Consider the following 21,078-nt stretch of genomic DNA (forward strand, 5'->3'; position numbering starts at 1 on the left):
TGAACAAAGAAACATGAAGTCACAGCCTAGCGAATTATTGTTATCACATGGATACCATCAATACATCAAAGCTCCAATTCATCTGGCTGAGCATGGATACTAGTTTGACAGCATCTCTTAGGCTATGACTGTTTTGCAAATAAGAAAAATCTGAATAAGTTATTTTATTATTTGGATTAAAGCTCTAAATACTAATTGTATATATAATTTCGAGACTTCCATAAGAATCATAGAATAAAAAAAAACAAAGAAAATATATGCTTTTTCATCGTTCAAAGCACTTCTTAAAATAGTATATCAGCAAATGAAGGATGGAGGTGAATCATCAAACCTACGAGACAACGAAGCCGCAAACCAGACAACTTTTGAAAAGGAACATTTAACTAATGAGTATCCATCATTTCTTAAAAATATGCCGCAAATCGGCAGGATAGATCTACTAAATCAGCTTTTGAACTTCTAACCAAAGCTTTATATCAAATTTTCTTCCTCTAATCAGCTTCACTTGCAGAAGCTTTGGAGGTTAATATGGAATTTTAAGGGTTTTCTCCCAAGAATTAAAATATTTTTATGGTTTTGTTTTGTGGGAGCACTTCCTGTTAGATATGAACTAACATAAAAGAATTAATGTTACCAACAAGACTTGCCAGATGATCGTCAAACCGCTGAGTCGCACACATAACACTGCCCACAATATTTTACAAGAGAATAGAAGAAAGCTCTTATCACAAGTTCTTAGCCCCACAGGTACTTTCATGATGAGCTTATTTAGAATAAACTAAAAGCATAACCTCGTTGTTGCTCCAGAATATAAAAGTGAAACAAGAACGGTGCTAAACTAGCATGAAATATATTAGACCACTGATTCTCCTGACTTAAAGAAGTTGATCTCCCCCTATTAATATAAAGACCAAATATTATGGGGTCCTCATCATGGGAGCTTAAATATTATAACACTGCCTCCACGAGCTCCTCACGAGGCCCCCTTCCATTCAATACAAAAATGAACACCTTTCCATGTGCTCCCTAAAGCCCATCCCACTGCTTTCATAGTTCCAACCCCAACCAATCAAGCTGCGTGCATTACCTAGATGAGGACTTCTATATATATATGTCTTCACCTTCTAACCTGAACTATTAACTCTAGACCTGATCAGGAGGATAGCAAATGGAAGACGAAAGCTCCCCAAAGGCTGAGGACCTCAGGTCGGCCCTTCTCCAGCCGACAGGATGCAGCGAAGATGGTGACGAGAGGATCGGAGTTGATGAGATGCTACAAAAGTATTCAGGAGAGTTTGGGCCATGGCAGCTGAGACACTTTGCACTTGTTAGCCTAGCATGGGCACTTGATGCATTCCACACCATGGTCACCATCTTCGCAGACCGCGAACCGGCATGGCGGTGCACCGGGCCGGCATGCAGCGACGTCGACGTTTGTCAGCTCGAGCCAGGATCATGGGAGTGGATCGGAGGACGGGAGGTGTCGACGGTAGCTGAATGGGGTTTGGTGTGTGGGAACAAGTATAAGATTGGGTTGGTGCAATCAGCCTTCTTTGCAGGCTGCATGGTCGGTAGGTAGAACCGATTCTTTTTCCTTTTCTTTTATTCACTTCCATTGCTTGCATTTGTAACTTGTTTTAGAGGGTATATATCTATCAGGGCGTTTAATTGGATGACTATCCGGATGGAGCAGAAAATCTGCTTCTTAAGAGAAACCAGGACCCTCCCATCTCACAGAATTTAAAATTTTGATTGAAACTAAAATATTAAAAAAATATATATTAATGTTGAATTGATAGTTACCATTGATTAGGATCCCCATAAAAATAGGCTTTTCTTTGTGAGAATGACTATGGTGATGTAGTACATATATGAACTCTTTTTCCAGAGAAGCTAAAAGAATATTTAATCAAAACCAAGTTCAACTCCGTTCTCATTTTATTAGGAGATATCAAAAATTCAGGAAATTCTTGGATGGTTATTGGCAAACCTTTCTCTGCTTTCCCTTTTTCCTTCTCTTTTTATGGAAGAGTTGTTCAGAAAATTTATTTGTTAAATTACCTCTCAAAGATTTTAATGCGAAGGAGTCGGTGAATCTTTTTTTGTATCATGGCTGGTGATCAGACTCTTCTCCTTTCATCCAAATCTTCTCCATTGTAAATTTAATTTTGAGCAGTGCTAAATGGACCTTGATCTGCTCCAAATCTCAATTTGCACAATGTATGCAAAATTTAGATTTTTTAAAATAGGAGAAGAAGAAAAAGAAGTTTTGCCCCTTCTTTAATATACTGTTTATTTTATTCTGTGATGGGATGACCAATTGAGACTTCTCAATTCTGAATTATGCGGATATTCCATTCTGGATCATCATTGTGAAGAGAAAAGGGTGCCCAAGATAAAAGAAAAAAAAGAGGGGGTCAAAAGACCCCATTGAAGAGGACAAAACATTAGCTTCAATTGTTATAGAGTTTATCCTTAACCAATCCAAACGCAGTTATATTTAACTTTACCAATCCAATGGTCAAAAGACCCCATTGAAGACGACAAAATGGAGTTGGCACACGGTTATGTGCTGGTATTTGACCAATGACTACCAAAAGTCAAACATTACCATGAAGATTGTAGCATTCTGTTTGACATTAGGTGGCGGTTTTCTAACTCCATTTTGATTGTTTTGGATCTGGATGCACTTCCCACTGGCGCTCAACTTACTAGGGGCACCATGCCGGCTTACTAGTGGGACATAGTCCGGCTCCCTTTTGTCCCTTCTTTACCAAGTGGATAGGCCATGACTATGGTAATCTTATAAGATATTCCAACCTTCACTCTCCTCTGCCATTTCATCCTTTCAATGAAATGAGTGGTTAATCTGAAATAATTTCTTATACTAGGTTAATGTGAACTTGGACATTCTTGTATATCAGTTTTAAAAAAATTATAGGGATGATCAATTGGATTCAGGGTGATGGGCAGAGGGGGGATGGAGACTCTCTGCTTTGTGATATCTGATGGATGGTGGGGGACTGTAATGCCTTTCATGTGTACTGGAAGACGAACAGAACCGCCGACTGGGTTACCACCTATGCTGCCTAGTACTCCGGAGAGGTCCTCTGGCCATACCAAAGGGTCGCCCCTCTATTGCTTTGTTATTTTCTTTCTTTTGATTTTGCTAGCTGCGTGCTCGCCAGAGTAACGTGAACAGCTGTTGTACCAAAAAAAAATTATAAGAAAGGACCTCTATAGATTGTGGAAAGAAACCATTTTATAGAAGAAATATTTTTACATTTCTTTTTTTTTTTCTAGAGAGACCCATTCATATAGTGTTAATAAATAACCATTGATTGGCCATAAATAATGTCCAAAGCCAACCCAAAAGAAATAAAAATCTATATACAGAGAAAAAAGTGACTACTATTCCAAACCCTTTTAGAATACGTTTCGGTGATTTAAATTAAATTTCATTTTTTATTTTCCTTTAATTTTTTGAGCTTTGCATTTGTTAGTTATTTTCTTCTTGGGGTTTTGTCCAACTTAGTTTTTTTTTTTTTTTCTACCTCAATTAGAAACGCAAAAAGTTGACGGTAGGCTATTGAGCCTCTCTGCTCACTTCAACATGAGAGAAGTAAAAGGATGTTTTTGTATGTCATAAAAGAGGAGTTTATGCTTGAATTTTACATTTTTTTTAAAAAAAAAAACTCCTTTGCTAAAAAGAATCTTTTGTGAGCTAATTAGGTCTAAGCTGAGCTAAACAAGTACTGTGACCTTAAACAAAGACTAAATAATATATACCTGGATTATGTGAAATGAGAATGAGACTTGAGGAGCAAGGATCAAATTACTTAATGGAATGGTCAAATTGAAAGTAGGAAAACTTAGTATTTGTTTTATGTATGTCCATACTATCAAAATTTAAGTACTTCTTAAATGATAAAAAAATCCTAAAATTGTTGAAAAATAAATAGATATTTAAAAAACAGGTGACAAAGTTAATTCTTGTTTGCAATTTGATTTGGAAATGTATATATGAGAGCTGATTTGTTAGTTTTAAGTAGATCCTTCGGTGTTAAACAATGACATAGGTCGTTAAAAAATGAAGTAGATGAAAACATGAATCAGTTTGAGCCAATTTCAAATGAATAAACATAAGTTCACTTGCATATATAACGTTTCATGATTGAATCAGTTGAATCAGACAAATTCATTTCCACATTCGCTTGCCTGTTGCCAACCAACTTGTGCTTATAATTTGAATTGATTTGATACCAAATGACCTTTGATCTGTATTGTTGCATTCTATCTTTCTGCGATTTTCAGGTTGTGGCATCTTTGGACACCTCTCAGACTCTTTTCTTGGCAGGAAGGGCTCCCTTATGGTGGGCTGTGTCATCAACACTATCTTAGGCTGCCTCACGGCTGTGTCACCATCCTACACCATCTATCTCATCCTTCGTGTGCTAACCGGCCTGTGCACTGGTCCCATGGGCACCACAGCCTTCGTGCTGGCCACCGAGCCTGTCGGCCGGGCTCGCCGGGCTGCAGTAGGCATGTCTGTGTTCTATTTCTTCTCTGCAGGCATCGTCGCCCTCGCTACCATTGCCTACCTCTTCCCGTCCTCTTGGCGCTCCCTCTATCTCATCACCACCCTTCCCACTCTCTTCTTCATTGTTGCCATCCTTCCTTTCATCTCTGAGTCCCCTCGTTGGTACCTCATTCGCCGCAAACCCGAGAAGGCTCTCGAGATCATGCGATCCATCACTAAGAAGAATGGCCGGTCCCTCCCCGACCATGTCTCCTTGGTTCTGGACTGTGACAAATCTCATGGCGACACCAACAGCATAGCAGATATGGACATTGATATCTCAGGCTCAATCATAGATGTTATACGTTCATCACTAACTCGATGGAGGCTGGTCCTATCAACAATCATAAGTTTGTTTTGCTCGGTTACATACTATGGCCTGACACTAAATGTTGTAAACCTTAAGACCAATCTTTACATGAGTGTCATTGTAAACTCGGTGTGTGAGATGCCGGCCTTCACGTTGGCCACCTTGCTGCTAGGGCGGTTTGGACGCAGGCCACTGGCCATTGGGACAATGTGGTTCAGTGGTGCATTTTGTATGGCCGGGAGCTTGATGGGTGGCGATGGAGCAATGGCGGTGGGCCGAATGGCGTGCGGTATGCTTGGAATATTTGGGATTTCTGCGACATACAATTTGTTGTTGGTTTACACAGCCGAGCTCTTCCCGACGACGGTGAGGAATGCAGCACTCGGGTGCATGCAGCAGGCGGAGCAGATCGGGGCAGTGGTGGCGCCGATGGTGGTGGTGATGGGGCAGGGGCTGCCGTTTGTGGTATTTGGGTTGTGTGGGATCATCGGCGGGGTAATATCGTTCTACCTGCCTGAGACCTTCAGCCAGCCCTTGTATGACACCATGGCTGGGATGGAGCATGGGGAGAAGGCAAGGGAAGGTGCATGAAGAGAGGCCTTTTGGGGTGACAATTATCTTAATATGAAGTTTTCAAAGAAAATAAGATAATGCTGAAGATAATATATAGGAGGTGACTTTGATATGTTACATGCTTAAGAATATTCTTCTACCAGGAAAAAAAAAGGTTAAAGATCCTAATGTGATGGGGACATTAGAGCCCTTTATTCAAACGATGGAGCCATCAGAGCCACTAGCTCATGTCATACCAAAGATTGATATCAGTTTGAGTTGGACCCCCCTAGATTGGGTTCACTCGAGTCCGCATCATTTATACCTTATTTCATTATTAGTTGCTTTTGTTATTGATCGAGTCAATTTGATTAGTTGTTTTTGTTATTGTTCGAGTTAATTTGGTTAGTTGTTGGGTCAAGTAATTAAGATCATTTGATTAGATCAATGTTGCTAAGTGATTGATTGATGTAAGGGTCTAATTTGTTATGTAATCAATTAATTGATTAGTCAATTGATTGAATTGATATAAGGGCCCAAGTTTGGTATGTCAATGGAATTGATGTAAGGCCTATATAAAGGCCACGTCATAAAGGCATTGATCAAAGAAATAAAAAAACCTCATAGTTTGGCCGACTTTCTTCTCTTCCTCACCCTGGGCATGAGCCCTTCTTCCCTTCTTTCTTCCTACGTCTCTAAAGCTTCTTCTTCCTGCGTCTCTAAAACCTTTTCTTCCTTCTTCTTTCTTCCCCCTCTTTTTCTTTTTTTCTTGAAGTTGTCCTCTATCAGCTTGGTATCAAAGCCAGAGCTTTGCCTCCGTCGCCAAAGCTCCTCGATCTTGCGGTCCTACGCTTCGCGTTGTTTCTCCAGTCACCAGACCTACACTCGATGCGGTCGAGTTTTTTCTACCTGGGAGAACTTGATGGGGACATCAGAGCCCTTCATTTAGATAATGGAGCCATCAGAGCCACTAGCTCACGTCGTATTAGAGATTGACATCAGTTTGAGTTGGACCCCGGAGATTGGGTCCAGTCGAATCCACGTCATTTCTACTTTATTGCATTATTAGTTGCTTTTGTTATGGGTCAAGTCAATTTGGTTGGTTGCTTTTATTATTGGCCGAGTTAATTTGGTTAATTATTTTTGTTATTGGTCAAGTCCATTTGATCAATTGTTAAGTCAAGTAATTAGATCAATTGATCAGATCAATGTTGGTAAGTGATTAATTGATGTAAGAGTCCAAATATGGTATGTAATCAATTAAGTCACTTAGTCAATTAATTGAATTGATGTAAGAGCCCAAATTTGGCATGTCATCAATTGATGGACTTGATGTAAGGCCTATATAAAGGCTATACTCCTAATGAATTAGGGCATTGATCAAAGAAATAAAAAATCCCTTGGCTTGGCCGACTTTCTTCTCTTCATCATGCTGGGTGTGAGGCTTTCTTGCTTTTTTTCCTTCTACGTCTCCAAAGCCTCTTCTTCCTATGTCCCTATGACCTCCTTTTTCTCCTCTGTCCCTATTCTCCCTGCGGTGGTCCTCCATCAGGTGACTGTCAGACACAGCACAAGCATGGCATGGATCAATTTTTGCTAAATTTGAGATCGTTAGATCAGTTTAAATAAAGTTTCACTATAGCTATGTTTATCTCATTATGTGACTCCCATCCATGAGTCTTTTTCTTGGGTATAAGCCTCAACCGCGCGCCCTTGTCCAACAACCCATATTTATCTTAATGACTCAAATTGTTTCCCATCAATAAATATAAAGTGCTCTGCAGGACTATGGCCTAGTGCTATGCAGGACTATGGCCTTTTATTCTCTCTATAACACGTAGTGAAGTTCATTGGCTTTTCTCACTCACGCATGACACGATCACTCCATACAATCTCCTTCTCTATAACCAAAAGGAAGTTCATATGACTTTCTTTCTCAAACATGCTCCAAAGCCTGTGAATATCTATTCAATTTTTGTGAGAAATTTTTGTATGTATTTTTTGTTCCTATGACTAATCTAAAGAAACTATATATCACAAGATTTGCCATTATTAAATTGTTGAGTATTTCCATTAATATCATAATATATAAGAAGTCTTTAATCCCCACATTTTTGAGGCATCATTAAGACATTTTTACTGGTCATTTTAGCCTATAAAAGTGAATGTTGTTGTATTTTATCGAGTAGCATTATGGTATATTAGTGTTCCATTTTAATCATCTACACCATCATTGCTTGTGATAACTAAATTATATCCATCCTCTCAAAATATCTTTATAGTATTTTACTTTCATACGTGGGTTTGCTTGTAACTATCTCTAGCCAAGTTCCAATTAACTCATAGGAGATGGACTCCCTCCTAGGTAACTGCTTTGCTCTCAACAATACCATGTCAAGCAACTAACAAGAGAAAAAAGAAATAAGTGGCATGGGATTTAGCTCTGCTGCACTATGTTGTAGTGGGAGTGAAATGTTAGAATTATGCCCTAGAAGTCAATTTGGCTGACGCATTATTTTATTCTGGAACATAAATTTATACTTGACCTAATTATCAATTTATTAAGTTGGGCATTCTTTTTCATTCATATTATTTATGTGTTTATGAATCGTCCAAGAAATTAATAAGATGATGATACATATTCTCAACAGTTGAGAATTTGAGCCATGTATCATTGGTGATTAATTTCTAAATGCTCCTGATCAATGGATCATCACGAGGATGGTGATAGATCCGATGAGATCAGTGCACAGATCGCTTTTCTTATGGATGGACGAGTCTCGAATCCACAGTATAGGGACACTGAAGTATAGTGCAGGTGCTTGTTAGAGAACAAGGGTACTGAGCGTGACCAAAACAAGAAGTCACTTGGATGTCTATCCACTCATCAGTGACTTACTTGATGTTGCAGTAGTGTGACTGGTCCTTTGACCTGCGGTGCTTCGGCTACTCACAGTGAGGTTATTATAGTTTGACTGCACATATACATGGTCTCTAGTCATATGAATCCTTATAGTGTAGATTGGCTGCAGTAGGTTTACTGTAAGAGTAGGGTATGCACCTACAAGAAATCTATCGACCTTGATAGATAAAAAGTAATCCTATATGATTTATTAGACAGAGTTCGTAAGACCTCGGCCGGGGCAGTATATACAGTGGAGAAAGAGTTTTTTTCACTCTCGAACTTAAGTCGAATAAATCTAGACATATGACAGACGACGGGGTTTGACGAGTTATCCATGACCTCCGTTCTATAGGGATCCACGATAGAAGGACTGTATCACATGATAACTGCACTTAGAGATTCATCATTCTATTCTGCTGGGTAGCCACTACATGCTGTTAGGTGTCACTGGTGGATGGTGAGACTCACGGGGACCATCTAGATGGTCGATGATCCCTGGTGAGTTGAGTTGGAATTGTTCCAACCCATTGAAAAGAGTTTTTAATGATATTGTGATAGAGATCGCAATATATCTCACTACCAGATAGAATAGAACCTATGGGATCATACACATTAGAGGTATTGACCGATCCAATGGTTGAATTGTGATTAGGAATCATAAATAATCAATTCGATTGATAATTGGTTAACCCGCTAAGAGTTAGTGAGTTGAAGAAGAATAATTGCAATCGGATTGCAATTTAATTTAATTAATTGGATTTAATTAATTGGACTTGATCATGAGTCCTACTTGGAGTAGGATTCTTGGAGTCCTAATTGGATTAGGATTTCAAATTAAATTAGAGTCCTACTTGAAGTAGGATTTTTAAAGTCCTAATTAGATTAGGACTAAAATTGAATAAGTCCTAATTGGATTAGGAGTTCTTAAGTCCTAATTAATTTTAATCTAATAAATTAAGATGGCTCCTAACTGGATTAGGATTGAAGAGTTCAATTGAGTCATGGTTCAATTGAATCCTAATTAGATTAGGATTTGAATGAAAGAAGGAATTGGGTTCATCTAATCCTCTTTAGAAGAGGATTAGACCCTATCTATGTGGCTACACCACCCTACTTAATATGATTAAGTAGGGTGTGATTAAAGAGGGACTAAGAGGGAGGGGCCCACACCCCTCCCATGCCTTTTACGTGAAGAAAAAGGAGGAGGGGCGTACGCCCCTCCTCTTGGCCAAGAGATAAGGTTGGAGCTCCTTAATTTTAGGAGCCACAGGGAATTTTTTCCTCTCTTTGTGCCGTGAAGCCCCTCTCTTCTCGTCTTGTTAGCAGCCGCCAACAAAAGAAAAAAGGAGGAGGCGTTGGCTCTCCTTTCTCCCTTCCTTCTTCCCCCAAAATAAAAAAAGCTGCAACTTGTTGCTCCCTTTTATTCTTCTTTCTCCAATCATTCTTGTTCAAGGGAGAGCAATCAAGGAGTTGTTTGCTGCAAGAAGAAAGAGATTTGTCTATCCAAAGTTATCTCTGTAAGGGAGTTAGCACCCCGGGAAGATTCAAAGACTTAGATCGGTCCTCTGCCTCGTGTGGATACTCGTAGAGGCCGGACGCATGTGCAACTTCAAGCGAACCTTCCAACAAATACCATAATCATCAGATTGCGGTGATCATCTACCCGCGCAAGGTGAAGATCTGATCTTTCTAATCATGTAAAAAATATTTAATCCTAATCTATCTACGAACATCGGTTTTAAAATAAGTTCATGAGATGAACGGGATCTCGCGCATTTTTTCCGCTACGCGCAGAATTTTTCTGAAATTTTCTGCGACGTGCGAGGGATTCCAACATGAAATGCATGGATTTTCAAATCATCTGCATCTCTGATTGAGAAATGGCAACTTGAACTCATGTTACTAAAAAACACTGTCATAGATTAAAAAAACTATCATACAAATAACCTATATATGTAATATAAGATGAGTTCATCAGAGAACATTAGGAGATGTGAATCAACGCTTATCATGGAAAATCTTGTTTTTTTTTAATTAAAACTTTGTTTTTGATTTTTAGCAATTTCATCTGCCATTTATTACAACTAATTGCAACTAGTCTAGATCATAGATTTTTATCTATTGGATTCACATGCATAAGCACGTGTACTATAACTATAACTATCAACATAACTCCACTTAGTATAAAACTAAATGAAAACAAAGCATAATACAAAGGAAAAAAAGTAGAAAAATGAAATAATCATTTTTTGTTTTCCTAAACAAAGAACAATGCAGTACAACAAAGAACAATACATACATATTTATAGACAACTAAACTAAGCCTCAAACTCCAACAAATTTTATATTCCTAATCCAACTGAAGCTAAAAAGCAGAAAAGACACCAAGATAAAAATTAATCCATCATCAACCAATAGAAAAGAAAACAAAATATCTGCTCAATAACATCGACTCTATCTCCAAAGGAAAAAAGAAATTTAAAAAAAATGGAGAGAGAAACTCTGATTAAGGAGCATTTCTCAGAAGAAAGGAATAAAAAAGAAGGGAGAAAGTGACAGCGAGCAAAGAAAAATATCGAAATAAAACACCAAAATTCACCCAAACGAGTGAGAGAGACTTAGAAGAAGAATCCAATTTACAAGTAAATTGAGTAAATTTGAAGCAAAAATGTCAAAGAAAGGAGAGAAAAAATTAATAGGGGTGGATAAGTGCGATCTTGTTCACCCCCCAATGGTCTTCTCTAATTGGTGATCAAGGCGCAATTAAGGAAATCCCTTCAATAGAGAGAAGGGGAATTCGAGAGCAAGATCCCGATGGCGATCGGAGACAGAAATCTCGGAATCACCGGACCTACCAGGAGGCCTAATGGTGGTAGGGGTGGGGTGGCGCCAGTAATATTGAATTTTTTAACTATAAAATTCATTTAAATAAATAAATATATAATAAATACTAGAGAAAATATTCTAACTTATTCTTAACAGCCAGGCCCTAGCAAGAACAAAATATAGATAGAAATGTACATTAGGAGATATAGACAGAAAGCCAACATACCATAGAATTAGAGAAGTTTGAGTTATGTGGTAGAATATATAATAGAATATATAACATTATAGTCACAAACCTAGCCAGTGGTTCCTTTCGTTTAGGGCTAGCATCTTAGCCAGGTGGAGAACAAACTCATAAAATTGTCTTACAATGATGGACAAGCTTGAGATAAAAGGCCATATATTTGTGCATGGCTCAAGTAAAGATTTAGAAATGCGAGTTGTACAAGCACTTAACCAATGCTTCAATCAAGTGTAGTTGATGATTGAGATTGGTCAAGGGCATAAAGATATTTGTATTATATATTGCAGACTAAGGTAATGTTCTACTTTAGAGCAAAGGAAGCTAAGATTAGAAGAATGAACTAGATATAATTAAACATATCACCTTTCCAACTTTTGATAAGGTTATGACAAACATGCGGTTTCATCATCAATTGAAAAGATAAACAAAAAGTGAATAATATTGTTTAGACAAACCTTTATGAATCTATTTCCTCCCAAAACCCTAGCAACGTATGTCAAACTTTATTTATGGGAAGACTAATGGGGTTATTATTCGAGTTATGTGATGAGCATCCAATTGTCTGAGCTCTCAACACCTACTAAGGAGACCACCATCTAGTTCATATTTTTTCATTTATATCATGATTTCAAAGGAACTCACTTATTATTGGTTCTTCTAATGGACGAGCCTAGATTTTTCATCAAGGGGCTTGGCTTTTAAAACAAAAATTTTACAAATGAAACTACAAAGTCAAATGTTTGGTTTGTTGGTTTGTTTCTTTTCAATATGTATATAACCATATATGAAAATAGGACTACTATCAATAACGAACTAAAAGTTCCATTCAAACGATAGAAGAGGTCATCACTCAAATTCATTTAAAAAGACTCAAAAATTTTAGAGGATGCTATGTTTATAATGATTAGACTTGTTCACGAGCTAAAGGCCTCGGCCCACTCAAGCCCGAAGCCTTTTTCGAGCAGGCTTGAGCTAAGGTTGTAGGCCCATTATTCTGGATAGCTTGCTAGAGCCTCCCCAACCTCAAAATTGTGTAACCCTAGTTTTTCTTAGTATGAACACTTAATGGGAGAAGATCTAGAATCCTAGTACCTTATTTTAGTTCAAAGGCGAGCAGGGCTGGGCGCAGGCTTTAGAAAATTATGTTAGAGTTCGGCCCATGAACAAGTCTAATATAGATTCCTATATCCTATCCATATCAAAGTTTTAAGAAGCAGCTAAGGGAGGGGATTAGAGGTCCAGCAAATTCCAAAACAAATGAAAATCAGGAGTCAATTGCCGTGGCATGTGAGATTAGAGAATATGGGTGTTGCTAAGATGTTTGAGGAAATGCTGGGACTTTTGATTTCTTGTAGTGCTATGACCTGGGGCAAATCGGGCAATATTCAGGATGGGCGATCAATTTACATTGGAAAGTGCTTCAAGGCATGGTGGCCTTGAAGTGCAACTAAATTCCTCTATTTTGATTGGCATTTTGAGGGTGATTAATTCCTCTATGGGAATTTTGATGTCCTATTAGGCAATAATAGCTATTAGATACAATATTCGTTGTGATTTGCAACTTACCTTAATGGTCACAACTTTTTATTTAGTAACGAAATGTTTTAGATTTGGTGTTTGAGTGGTGCATCTTCAAAATTTGGGTAATTAACATGTAGGTGCATCTCCTCCCTTTAGGTTCTTTTTTAGAAAAACTATGCTTTTAAGATGTCTAAGAAAATGCTTATGGGAACTATAATTTCTTGCCGTACCATGACCTTGGGCTTGTCTTAGTATGAGTGTTCAATTTTCAATTGGAAAGTACTTTTGAGGTACACAAGGGTCGGGTAGAGGCTAACCTAGAACCAACCTGGTCTTGAGAAATTTAAAAAATAAACTATTGATTTTATTCAAGAACAATATAATGCCTGAGCCTCAACAAATATAAAAATAAAGCCATTATGGAGGACTTTTAGTCAAAATAACAAAAAATGAAATCCAAGAACAATAATCTAATAATTTATATAAAATTATAAAAATACAAAGCTACAAGTTATGTTTAATACAAATTACAAACTAACAAATAATGCAAATTCCATGTCTTTTTATACATTCCAAAATGTCAATAGAGCAAATAAATAGATAAGGAGAAGAGAATTATAGATGACAATAAAGTTATTCAAATTTTTAATACTAGTATCAGCAAATATTAATCAAACTTAATTATGTAAAATAAAAAGGAATCCAGAAGCTAATGATAATGAAGGAAAATCTCTTATGCTATAAAGTTCTATCTGTATATATAGATCATATCAGGTTGGGCCTAGGTTACCCAACCCCTAACTTAGACTTAACCTAATCAAATTGGGTTTTGAAAAATAAAAATTGGAATTGACCAGATTTTATTGAAAATGCGAACCAAAGCAACCGAACAAGATTGATTTGGTTCAGTTCTTACGTTGATCCAGACCCATATTCATCCTAATTTTGATTAGCATGCTGAGGATGATTAATTGCTCTATATGAATTCCCATGTCTTGTTAGGAGAATAATAGCTAGCTTGCCTTAATAGTCATACCCTTCTTTGTTTAGCAACCAAATGTTCTGAGTTTGACTTTCAAGTAGTGCATTTTAGAAAATATGGACTTGGATAATTAACATATAGGCACCGTTTGATAACCTCAACAGGATCACCACGGTGATCTAAGATTTCCGATGATCCGAATACTGGGGTGATTTGATCCCTGGTGATCTAAGAACAATGTGTTTGGTAGGTCATGGTCCAGTGATTAAAAATACCCAGATATCCATGAGTAACTTATTTGGTATGGTATGGGAATCCAAGATTACTGACTACATAATACCACAAATACCCTTGATATATTTTAGATAGATTTTTTATGTATTTTTAATTCTCATGAATTAGAAATGTAAGTCGATATACTAATTCCTATAATAGCTCCATAATTTTGTCACATATTCTACTTTTAGTAGCCCTTATCATATATTTATTAATCATATAAAATATATTATAATAAAATATTAATATATTTATCAATATATTAATTATTGATATATTCTATAAAAATATATTTATTACTCCGATAAATTATTAATCTTATAAAAATATGTTATTTTTCATTATAGAATTAATATTTTTATTTATACTTATAATAGATTTTTTTAATACTAATAATTATTTTGATTAGAAAAATAAGATTGTAATAACCCCAAAATTTTTTTTTATATAAAAAGGGATAGAATAGTCCTTTAAAATTGATATAAGGGGTAAAATTGGAAGGAATCAAAAGTTAATGGCATAACTGTAGATCCGTTGAAGTGGCAAGGGCAAAATGGAAATTTTTAAAGTTTGATTTGACTTAAATGGGGGTTTGTCTGGCGGTGGGTTGGCTGAGAAGAGGGAATTGAGACAGAGAGGGAGAGGAGTTCTCAGGCGACAGAGAGGAAAAAAAAAAAAAAGAAGAAGAGGGAAGGAAAGGAAGAAAGAAGAAGAGGAAGGGGATTCGAGGAGGAGGGAGATTCCAGTTGCACTTCCAGCTGAAGAGAAAAACGTAGATCTCCTTCCCCTCTACGCAAAGACCTCGATTTCAAAAAAAAAAAAGGTAAATATCCGTCCCTACCTAGTCTTTTGATGATATTAGGCTATACAAAGGGTGGATGTAGTCTAGAGGGATCAGATAAGGGTTGTAGAGGTGGTTAAAAGAGAAAGAATCGGATTTCGACAAATTTTTCCGGCACTACGGAAAAACTGTGTCAAAGTCCCAACTTTGGCGAATTATTTAGGGGGTCAAACGGCCTCCGATGATGATGCATATTATCTCTTTGGAATCCTCTATGAGTGTAAAATGTTAGGTAAAAATTTCATCAAATTTGGAGTCCTGAAAGTGGATCAAAACCGGGATGAAGTAACCCACTATCAGTTCGGGTTACTGTTCATCCGGGTAGAAAATAGGGGATTTCATGCTATAATAGAGTATTAAGCCTAGATCAAGCTAAAAGGGACCTTGTACTCATGCAAGGGAGTCCCTAATACACATAAATGATGAGTTAATTAATAGAAAAAGAAAAAGAGAAAGAAAAGAAAAGATTTAGGGAACGGGGGAGTTGAATCAATTAAAGTTCCCTATATTATAATTGGCACGTAGATTATGACCTTGATACAAGACTAAATGTATGGTAAATGCATGTCACAGTTGGGCAAGAAGCTAGGGAACGAGAGGAAGAAGTTCCCCACTGCCTGCTGTAGAATTCTAGAGGCGTATCGAGGCCGTGCCGGATTGGCAGGTGAGTGGGAGTCATGTACTTTGCACCATGAGCATCCTTAATTCATTTTCATGAATGTCGCCAAGTGTGAATTGATTCCACTTGAGCATATTGATTGATATTGTAGTAGATTCCTCTATAATCTTGATTCTCCATGCTTGATTATTCTGTACATGCATTTGAGGGAACATTGAGAGGAATTACGAAGGGTTGATGAGTAATCAAATTGATTCCGAATTGTGAAATGATTTCTTTTGTAAATTGATTTCATTTCCTCTATTTTAAAGACTTGTGAGTCGTAGCTTGATTATACTCTTTTATGAGTAATTAAATTGGTTCCAAATTGTGAAATAACTTCTTTTGTAAATTGATTTCATTTCCTCCATTTCAAAGATTTGTAGAGCCTTTTTAGTGGTATATTGAGTTGTATTGCACTTCCTTGACCCTCACTCCTAACCCTGATGTTAGTTTATGATTGGGTCATGATCGAGTGAGTGGTAATCTTGATTATACTCCTTTTTAGTAGAGTATTGGGAGGGTGCATTATGGCATTTATGCATGGCTTGGCAGTATCTGCAGGACACCTATAGTCGATGGGGTTGAACATCGGCCTTTGTGCACATAGTAGCCTTCTGGGTGGGCGGAGCCCAGTCCCTTCCTAGGGGGGGACACGGCCCTAGGCGTAGGATCGGCCGGTCCTACGACTTATATTCTGCTTGCCGCCGGGCATAGTAAGACCCCGCGAGGTGCAGTATGGCTTTCCGCGGATGTAGAATTCCCGCGAGGTGCCGTTTAGTATGTAGATGTGAGATGAATTTCTGTTCTGGATACTGGCCGGTATTTACATGATTAGTGTGGTGTCTTATCCTGCATATGCATGTGACAGTAGGGAGTTGTTGCTGGTTCGCCTGGGGCGTAAAACCCACCTTCCGACAGCTGTTTAGCATTTACATTATCGATATGGTGTCTTATCCTGCATATGCATGTGACAGTAGGGAGTTGTTGCTGGTTCGCCTGGGGCGTAAAACCCACCTCCCGACAGCTGTCTAGTGATGATTTTAGCATATTGACACCTGATTTGTATGTTCCAGCATTATGATCTGTTGAGCATATTCATGAGTAGCATATATGTTTACTTGATTATTCCATATATGCTTCAGATGAGTTGATATTGATTGTGGTGATATTGATGATTTACTCCATATTCTCTATGTTGAGTTCATGTTCATGTTGTTATTGATCTTGAGATTTCATCTCGAGCCATGATTATATTCTGTCTCATGTGCATAGTACTCTCTACTCCACTCACTGAGTATTCATATACTCACTCCCCAGTTTGGTGTTTTTGATTGCAGGACAGGTATTGTATAGAGAAGAGCAGGGTTAGAGATTGCCTGCTAGCTGTGCCGCTCCATAGTATAGTATAGTATAGTATAGTATAATGTAGATAGAGGTTTATCCCCTTTTGGTGTATTATAAACCTTCTGTTGTATTTAGTGTATAGTTACAGTCATAGATCCTGTTGTGGATATGGGTTTGACCATGGATGGATGGGAACCAGATTTTTATACAGTTGAGTTATATGCCTGTGATGATGTATTGATGTATATTGTCCAGGTTCGTTATGTGACAGGTTATGTGATTGCTGCTCTGACAGGTAGCGTTGTTGTATGTAATGAGATAATCCTGACAGGTCACCATAGGAAAGGTGATCATTTTGTGCATGCATCATGCCAAAATTTTCAGAATTTATTGATGATTGATAGGTAGTAGGGTTCTACGTGGTGGCTGGTGGCCTTATGCCTACCCGCACCCTAGGACCGTCGCGGCGGCCCGCCGGGAATGGGGCGGGGGTCGTGACAAAGCTTGGTATCAGAGCAAAGGTTAAGAAGAGTCCTGTCAGAGCAATAGGATGAGTCAGGATTAAGTATAGGATTATACTATGGAGCATAGGATTTTTCTGTATGTTATTTTATGAGTCATTTACAATTCAGTAAAATATATTATGGCTCTGTGTAACGACTGTCCTCTCTTTTTGACTCTTTTAGAGACATATAAAGAATACTTCCAAGGAGAATGGAGCCAGATATAGCATTGGATGCGGGTTCCGCACATGTGGAGCCCCAAAGAGAAAAATCTCCTCCTGCTGATAGACGGAGGGTTGATGATCAAGGAGAGGTAGGAAGTAGAGATGCATTAATGGAACAGTTACTGGCAGAGAATCAGGCTCTGAGAGAGCAGATTGCTCGGGGGAAATCTCCTGCCCCGTCAGTAGTATCCATCCCACCTCCTGTAGTTGTGCCAAGAAGTTTGGCCAGGCGGGCTCTAGATGATGAGGGGATTACTGTACAGGAATTTCTGAGGCTCAGAACCCCAGAGTTTAAGGGGGAAGAAGGTGAAGATCCTCAGAGATTCCTGGAGGAGACTGAAAAGATGATACGGAGACTGCCCTGTTCTGATGCAAGGGCAATAGAACTTGTAGGGCTCACAATGAAAGAAGATGCCTGGGGCTGGTACCAGAGGCACGTGGAGGACAGATTGTACAGTAGGAATCCTCCAACCTGGGAAGAGTTCAGGCAAGCAGTGATGGATGAGTTTTTGTCTCCGGCTGAGAGGCAGAATCGGGCTCTTCAGTTTGAGAGGCTGAAGCAGATGCCCGGAATGAGCGTATCTGAGTACGCTCGTGAGTTCACTAGATTGGGGAAGTATGCTTCTTACATCATCCCCACTGAAGCTGCCAGGATAGAAAGATTCAGGCGGGGTCTGATTTCCCCGCTTTATAATGCAGTACTGGCAGTAGAGGTCCCCACCTTGTCTAGGCTGATTGATAAAGCAAAACAGTGGGAGATCAGAAACAAAGAGGAAAGGGCTGAAAGAGAACAGAGGAAAATGAGTAAGGGGAAAGGGCAAAGCAGCCGAGGTAGATCTGAAGGAGCAAGTCTCCCGGAGGGCCCGACAGAGCAGTCTGTACGCTCAGCTCCACCTGCCCCACGTAAGAGGAAGTGGAGGAGAAGAGGTCAGTCACAGGATGCTTCTTTACCATTAGCACCTCGTCTTCCGGTCACTATGGCCAGAACTGAATCTAAGTTCCAATCATGGCCAATGTGTGGCATATGTGGGAAGCAGCACCCTGGCAGATGCAGAATGGGTCAGGGAGTGTGCTACAGATGTGGATAGCCGGGTCATTTTGTCAGAGAATGCCCGCAGGGTGCCACCCAGCAGTTTGTGCCTTTAACATCCTACCCTTCTGTGCAGATGGACAGGCCTAGTAGTAGGGGGCCTGTAGGCAGAGGCAGAGGTCAGACACCAACGTCACAGCAGAGTGTTGGACCATCTCAGCTGTTAGCTCCAGCAGGCAGAGGGCAAGGAAGGGTGTTCACGGTAAATCCACAGGAGGCACAGGCATCAAATGCAGCTGTGACAGGTATGCTCCTCATTGATAAGATTAAAGCTAGAGTGTTATTTGATTCTGGAGCTACCCTTTCATTTGTGTCCCCTTATTTTGCTAAAAAGTTAGCTAGGGATAAGATATTGATGCATATTCCCTTAGTTATTAGCACACCTGTAGGGGATAGTATAGAAGTGAGATATGTGTATCCTACCTGTGTGGTAGAGGTAGAAGGTAAGACACTCCCAGTCGATTTGATTGAGTTGGCAGTGTTAGACTTTGATGTCATACTGGGCATGGATTGGTTATCAGACAATCGTGCCACCATTAACTGCCAAGAAAAGAGTGTTATTTTCAGACCTTTAGATAAGGGAAAATTTACATATCAAGGGGACAGGAGTGAGATCCCAATGAATTTGGTGTCTGCAGTAAAAGCAAAGAGGCTGCTGAGAAAGGGGTGTCAAAGCTATCTAGCTTATGTGATGGACACCCAGGTAGAGTCTGTGGATCTGCAGCAGATTCCAGTTGTTAGGGAGTATCCTGATGTATTTCCAGGAGAATTACCAGGATTGCCACTTGATAGAGAAATTGAGTTCAGTATTGAACTTCTTCCTGGTACAAACCCTATATCGATTGCTCCCTATCGTATGGCACCTACAGAGCTGAGGGAGTTGAAGGTCCAGTTGCAGGATCTGCTAGACAAGGGGTTTGTTAGGCCCAGTACATCACCATGGGGTGCCCCAGTTCTGTTTGTGAAGAAGAAGGATGGATCGCTGAGATTATGTATAGATTATAGACAGCTGAATAAAGTGACCATCAAAAATAGATACCCACTCCCCAGGATAGATGACCTGTTTGATCAATTACAAGGGGCTGAGTACTTCTCGAAGATTGATCTGCAGTCTGGGTATCATCAGTTAAAAATCAGAAAGGAAGATATATTGAAGACTGCATTCAGAACGAGATATGGGCACTATGAGTTTCTAGTGCTTCCATTTGGGCTGACAAATGCCCCAGCAGCATTCATGGATTTGATGAATAGGGTCTTTAAACCCTATCTTGACAGATTTGTGATAGTCTTTATAGATGATATCCTCATATATTCTAAGAGTCAGGCTGATCATGAAGAGCATTTGAGGATAGCACTACAAACCTTGAGAGAACATGAATTGTATGCCAAACTTACCAAATGTGAGTTCTGGCTACAAGAAGTTGGATTCTTGGGACACATAATATGTAAGGAAGGAATCAGGGTGGATCCCAAGAAGATTGAGGCAGTTATGGATTGGCCGAGACCAACAAATGTAACAGAAATCAGGAGCTTTCTGGGTCTGGCTGGGTACTATAGGAAGTTTGTAAAGGACTTTTCAAAAATAGCTACCCCATTAACAAAGCTGACTCGGAAGCAGGTTAAGTTCACTTGGACAGATTCTTGTGAACAAAGCTTCCAGAAGCTGAAAGATTGCCTCACATCAGCTCCAGTTTTGACTCTACCCACAGATACAGGCGGATTTGTAGTCTACTGTGATGCTTCTAAAGTGGGATTGGGATGTGTGTTGATGCAGAATGGCAAGGTGATTGCATATGCATCCAGACAGCTAAGAAAGCATGAAGTAAACTATCCCACTCATGACTTGGAAATGGCTGCTGTCATATTTGCACTAAAGATATGGAGGCATTATTTATATGGTGAGAAATGTGAAATATATACTGATCATAAAAGCCTCCAGTACATTCAGCAGCAAAGAGATTTGAATCTCAGACAGAGGAGATGGATAGAGCTGTTGAAGGATTATGACTGCCAAATCCTGTATCATCCGGGCAAGGCTAATGTAGTAGCAGATGCATTAAGCCGGAAGTCAATGGGCAGTTTATCTCACATCTCCATCCAGAGGAGAGAGATAGTCAGAGATCTGGCAGATTTATTTGCTCAGGGACTATCTTTTGAGTTATTAGAGGTTCGTCCTTTGATTGCACAGTTTCAGGTGAAACCGAGGTTGATAGATGAAAT

General features: G+C 39.0%; 1 protein-coding gene across 1 annotated transcript; it reads left to right on the top strand.

Annotated features, from left to right (window-relative positions):
- Positions 1–1,142: 1,142 nt before the first annotated feature.
- LOC103719365 (organic cation/carnitine transporter 4-like) lies at positions 1,143–6,034 on the top strand. Its single transcript, XM_008808569.5, has 2 exons — positions 1,143–1,571; positions 4,315–6,034. Exons 1-2 carry the CDS (start codon positions 1,169–1,171, stop codon positions 5,478–5,480), a joined length of 1,569 nt encoding a protein of 522 aa, XP_008806791.3. The 5' UTR covers positions 1,143–1,168; the 3' UTR covers positions 5,481–6,034.
- Positions 6,035–21,078: the final 15,044 nt, after the last annotated feature.

The sequence above is a fragment of the Phoenix dactylifera genome, chromosome 8 (assembly GCF_051530095.1).
Source record: "Phoenix dactylifera cultivar Ajwa chromosome 8, Ajwa_hap1_PhDact_Kaust_v1.1, whole genome shotgun sequence".
Lineage (NCBI taxonomy): Eukaryota > Viridiplantae > Streptophyta > Magnoliopsida > Arecales > Arecaceae > Phoenix > Phoenix dactylifera.